Below are 6227 nucleotides of genomic sequence, written 5' to 3' on the forward strand. Positions count from 1 at the left end.
TCCGCGCAGTAACTTTAAATGCAGCACTGCTCCCGTCAACTGCCATCTATTAATAGACTACTGTACAAGTTTAGGCAAGCTGCGCCATTTAGTTAGTGTTTGACAGCCATTGAAAGCAGACAACCTCGTGAATTTTAACGAAAATGGAAAAAAGTGAATTTCGTGTGCTGATTAAGCATTATTTTTTGTGTAAAAAAACCATCACCGAAACCAAGGCAAAGCTTGATAAATACTATGGGGACTCTGCACCATCAATTTCAATGGTTAAGAAGTGGTTTACTGAGTTCCGTTGTGGTCGTACCAGCACAAGTGACGCCGAACGTTCAGGTCGCCCAAAAGAGGTCGTCACGCCAGAAATCGTCGATAAAATCCATGGAATGATATTGGATGATCGGAGAATGAAAGTGCGTGAAGTGGCTGAGGCTGTAGGCATCTCAACTGAGCGGGTACATCACATTTTACATGAATATTTGGACATGAAAAAGTTATCCGCGCGATGGGTGCCGCGATTGCTCACACTCGACCATAAGCGCAACCGTGTGACCATTTCAAAGGAGTGTTTGGCGATGTTCAGCCGCAATCCGAACGAGTTTTTGCGCCGTTTCGTTACCGTAGACGAAACATGGATCCACACCAGAGACCAAGGAACAATCAAGACAGTGGGTTTCTTCGGGTGAACGTGCACCAAAGAAGGCCAAGGTGGGTCTGTCGGCCAACAAGGTCATGGCCACAGTTTTTTGGGATGCACGCGGTATCATTCACATCGATTACCTTGAAAAGGGTAAAACGATCACCGGCGAATATTATTCAGAGCTTTTGGACAGATTCGATATTGATTTGAAGCAAAAACGACCGCATTTGGCGAAGAAAAAAGTGCTGTTCCATCAGGACAATGCACGGGTGCACACGTGTGTAGTCACCATGGCAAAAATCCATAAATTGGGCTACAAACTGCTACCCCATGCAGCATATTCACCAGATTTAGCCCCCTGCGACTATTTCCTGTTTCCAAACCTGAAGAAATGGCTGGGCGGTAAGAGATTTGGGTCGAATGAAGAGGTCATCACTGAAACAAACGCCTATTTTGAGGGCCTTGAGAAAACCTATTATTTGGAAGGAATAAAAAAATTGGAAAAACGGTGGACTAAATGTATCGAGCTAAAAGGAGACTACGTTGAGAAATAAAACGTTTATTTGCCGAAAAAAATATCTTTTATTAAAAAGTCACTGACTTATCACACTACCCTCGTATATAGCATGTCATGCACTAACTTTACAGTTTAAAACGATGTCTAATAAATTACAAGGAAATTAATATATATTTTATTCGGAAAAGCATGTACTGAACTTTGTACAGCAACGAGAAACGCTAACAACGAGAAGCGCTAACAAGTTTACATAATAAGAAAACATAATAATCAAACGAATGTTTAATTTAATTTAGTGATATGTGCTGTGACGATGATATATATTCGACGCCGTTGATACTTTATTATTCCCAACATCGATAGAAATCGATAGTCATTATATATTTTTAATATTTTCTTGCCGGGAGCGTTTCTAGCTGTATCTTTCTTATGATTGTTCATTCATCGAAAAAGCGGGAACGTGTTCAAAGCAGAAATGGCATTTTCAGAGCTTTACATTTCATATAGTTCAATAAAGAGGATTTTTCCTTTAATATATTTTTTTACGCAATTAATAAAAGAATGTTAGGATAGTTAAAAAGAATATTAAAAAAGATAAGTTTAAGGTTAACATACGTTATTTGTTATATTATTATTTTTTTATTTATTATTTTAATAAATAATTCAAACTTGAATTACCAAAGATGTGATAAATAAATGCAACTTATGACTTTGAAAAATCTTGAGTTTACAATACATTGCTAATCGGTTTAGACACAATGAAGTTGGAAGCTCACGAAATTGGCAAAATTGAAAGTCATTACCGAGCAACTTTTGCAATAATAATATTATTAAAAATATAGTAAAGAACACTTAATAATAATAATAATAATAATAATAGTATTGAAAGCAGAATCTCGATCTACAGATTCACAGTGCGAGCGATCATCTCGACATTATCGAGTAGCCTGAAAACGAAAGTCAATGTAAACAGTTTTTGTTGCTCGACTCAATAATAGACGGTATCGACGATTCCTTCTGGATTCCTTCTGAAATCGTCGATGAGGAATCTGAAGGACTGATCGAGAATTGTCTTGACGGTTATATAAGTCACCTTGCGAAAGAAAGTGTGCGCTCTTCTTACGACTCTTCTTATGAGACTTCTTGCGACTTCTTGCGGGTCGCTTACAATTTCCGCATAGAACTGGAGCTCGCGAATAACGTCAGTGTACGGCTTTGTAAAAGAACGATTAAATACAAATTTTCAACTTCTCACTCTGAGTACGCGTCGATATACCTCTTCGCTCTTTCCGATATTCCACTACAATATATAATAAAATTACTGAATAAGTCTGTCAGTAGTAATGACTTATAATTTTGACAATGTAGTTAGCTCAACTTCATTGTATCTAAATCGTTTTGCAATTCACTGTATGTATATCAGATTCACTTTTCAATATTTAGTGAAAATTCTCATTTGATGATTCAGAATCTCAATAATTCAGAATGATTCAGAAAAATCATTCTATATGAGTGGAAAGTTATTAAAAATTATTGCACATAACTGAAAAAAGTTTGAGTGACTCGGTGATGACTTATTTTATTTTTTTTATTTTTTTATTATATTTCACTCAAAGAAATTTTGTGAACGGCGTATCGAAAGGATAAAAGTTGCAGCATATAATAACTCGAAAAATAACTCGTTCATCGACGTCGAAACAATGTCGAATCGCCATCGAAACTGTCAAGTCGACGTCCATTCGATATTGTTTCGATGTCGATCGATGACTTATTTCTCGCTGAGATTAAATGCATTACGTATTCTCTATGTTTTGCGACGATTTCTCGCGTCAATTACCGTCGGCTTTCTGACCCAGCTCGAAAGCTAATGTTTGAACGTTGGGCGCCAGGTACGGCAATCCTGTATAATTCGCGAAATGGGTCGCCAACGCTAAAATTTTCCGCTAATTTCCGAAAAAAAAGAAACCTTCCCGTGATCGATTGTCCACACGGGATCGGTTGCTCTTATATATTTTGAATCGGAGAAGGAATTATCCGAAGGGAGTCGAAGGATTTTGGGCAAAAGATCTGCATGCCAATTTTGAGAGAGCTAACAAGTTTTATTTTGCGCTGGCGGTAGTAATACAAGAGTACAGGAAAAACCGTAATACGAACAATCTCTTTGGTCTCGTTATATTCCTCTAATGTAATATTCGAAATTATTTGCTAAATGGAGACGATTTTCAAGGGCTATATTTATTTACTTCCTATTGCCGCTTCAATTCGTCCGGCGGGACTACCGACTGACACAGTTGCGATGCTCACCTTGAGAGATCTTGACATCATAATAACTGTGAGATTTAATTAATAAAAAGTTTTTATCAAAAAAACTTTTCTATATATAATATTTTTATATGCTAACAATATATTTATATTATTAAAATTATAATGTATATGTAAAATTATAATGTAATTATAATGTAATTATTATGTAAAATTATAATGTATATTATTAAAATTATAATGTATCAATAGATTTCCACATCACCTAAGAGGTACTATTGCCGATGCGTTTTTTTTTAAGTGGTATCCTCAATAGGCCTATTCCACTAAAGAAACACTTCAATTAACTTTTAAACTTCATCCTACAATTTAATTTATATTAAATTTTTTTAAATATATTATATTATAAGATATTTTTAATATTAAAATATATAATATTCTAATATATTTTATATTATATTTGTTACTGTATTTATAAAATCAATATTCAAAGAAAATGTTCAGTATTCAAAGAAAAATGTTTAATAAATAAAATTTTATTCTCGTTGACACATTCATAAATATAACGCAAAGATCGCAATCACAGTTGAAACAATTGCATAAATCTAAGACTAGCAAATGTTATCACGGGGAAATCTACAGGTAGACCTCCTTAAAAAATTGTAAGTATATATTGACGTTCCTTTTCCTCACCTTTTTAATATCGAGACGTCTTATTGTTTGTACTATTGTACTACGTATTAATTAACGAAAATCATTGTTATATTTTAGTGTTATGTGTCTTATGTGTAACGGCATTCGTTTGAATACCGTGTGTCAACGTTTAATGCGATTCACTTGTATGCATTTCCTTATAATTTTTCATCATCATTAGTATCTTTTAGGATGTCATTGGTAATAAGAAATTATATATGATTTCTCAATTGCATAACATGATTGCATTAAAACCTTTTTTTTCCGTGATACATTTGCTAGTCTATGTGATTTATGCAATTATTTCAACTGTGAGTGCGATCTTGCATTACATTGAGAAAACATATTTCTTTTTCTCTTTACTAAAAAGTAATACTTATAGTAGATACATGATTTGCATACTTGTAACACTCTATACATGTATAGAGGTACATTTTAAATGCAACATCATGATACCATGCTGTAATATTACTTCGCACAATGACGGATATATAAGACACAAATAATAACAAAATAAAGAAAGAAAATCGTACATTTCCTAGTTTTCGTAATTATGAATACGTTCGCGAAATTTGAACATTTGTGCTTCTTTTGTACAATTTTATACGTTCTATGTTACTTATTTTCTTTATTTTATTAAAACGTATTTTATTTTATTTGATATGTTTGTCCTTTATAAGTTTTCCTTTATAAATCTTTTTATTTATTCGATAAATTTTTTAATTTTCTATTGAATATATTATTTGCTTTTATACTACCGTTATTATATCGTGTGTGGGAATATATCTTAACAGTCATTAAAAATTTTAATGCCTGCATACGATGATTGTAACACTTTTTATGAATGTCAAACCATTCAGCATGCATTTTATTAGTGGCATGTATACCTTCATTTATCATCTTTTCAAGAAGTTGTGTGGATGCCCAGTGATGTTGCCACGATTAAAAGCCATTAACTGTGTTTTAATGATATTTATAAAAAGATTTGTTGGTCGAACTAATTTCGTGACTATCGGCGCATCTTCGTCTGCATTAGGATATTCCCGATATTCGATATATTTTTCATTAGCTGTTACGTCTTTTATTGGTGTTTTTAACATTATTTGACGACAATAGTTACAATCATTTTTTTCAATACATCGTCGTGCTACATATCCTGCAAAGAATGTAATAGCATTTTCATCATAATTACTTATTATATTCATATTTTCAATGTCTACATCATCGTATTTCTCTACAATTTTTGCATGTTTATCGAACAATTCTGTTTCTGAATCAACATCATTATCAACAACAACAGCGTCAGTATTATTAACACTTATGCAATGTTCAATCGTTTTCATGAGATGATTCGGCTGATTAATAAGAGCCTCACTTTCAGAACATTGAACGTTGCCCTTATCGCTTGCCAGAATGTAACCCATAGAAAGAATAACAGACAGTCGTACCATTCTTGCGGTTGGATTAGGATTAAATCTTCCGCGTTGTCGAAGTTTTGAAAACAAATGTTTCACTGAATCTTGATTACATAAACCTGTTGCAAATTCAAACTTATCATATTTACGTGAAAGTATCTTATACAAAGTAAGAATAGCTTGTGTTGTAATCACGAAACCTTTGAAGCATGGAACTTGAAATACTTTATTCGGAAATTTTGATCATCCTGAACACCACTGCACAAAATTAGTCAAAAGTATTTCAATATCAGGATTTTTTTGGGATAATGGCCGTTTTCCACCAAATTTAACTTTAAGGCTATAAGAATTGCAAGCATCTATTACGTTATTCATATATTCAGCAAAATCAGCCGTAGCTTTCCATGTATTGATTAGAATCTAATTCTTTTTCATCACCGGCTATTTTAATTGCAGCTGCGAATTTATTACTAAATAATTGAAACGCTCTTTTCACGTTCATTGCTTCAAAACTATTTGGACGAATGTGTGCCTCTGTTATATGGGATAATAAATTTGAGCCTCCATTTGTAGCATTATCGATACACCACGTCTTAATAAAATCTGAATATGATGCAATTATTTCCCCGTTGCAATATATCTTATCATGTGTTCTAAGGAAACTAGCTAATCTTTTAACTAAGTGCGGGAAGTCGAAGGAAGCATAATA

At 33.3% G+C, this 6227-nt stretch overlaps 1 protein-coding gene across 1 annotated transcript; it reads right to left on the reverse strand.

The window, feature by feature from the left end:
- Positions 1-4918: 4918 nt before the first annotated feature.
- Positions 4919-5605, reverse strand: LOC112589504 (uncharacterized). The gene is made up of 2 exons (XM_025303036.1): positions 5479-5605; positions 4919-5259 (listed from the first exon to the last, which is right to left on the reverse strand). Exons 1-2 carry the CDS (start codon positions 5552-5554, stop codon positions 5000-5002), a joined length of 336 nt encoding a protein of 111 aa, XP_025158821.1. The 5' UTR covers positions 5555-5605; the 3' UTR covers positions 4919-4999.
- Positions 5606-6227: the final 622 nt, after the last annotated feature.

Source organism: Harpegnathos saltator, unplaced genomic scaffold, assembly GCF_003227715.2.
Source record: "Harpegnathos saltator strain DR-91 unplaced genomic scaffold, Hsal_v8.6 scaffold528, whole genome shotgun sequence".
In the NCBI taxonomy this organism is placed as follows: Eukaryota; Metazoa; Arthropoda; class Insecta; order Hymenoptera; family Formicidae; genus Harpegnathos; species Harpegnathos saltator.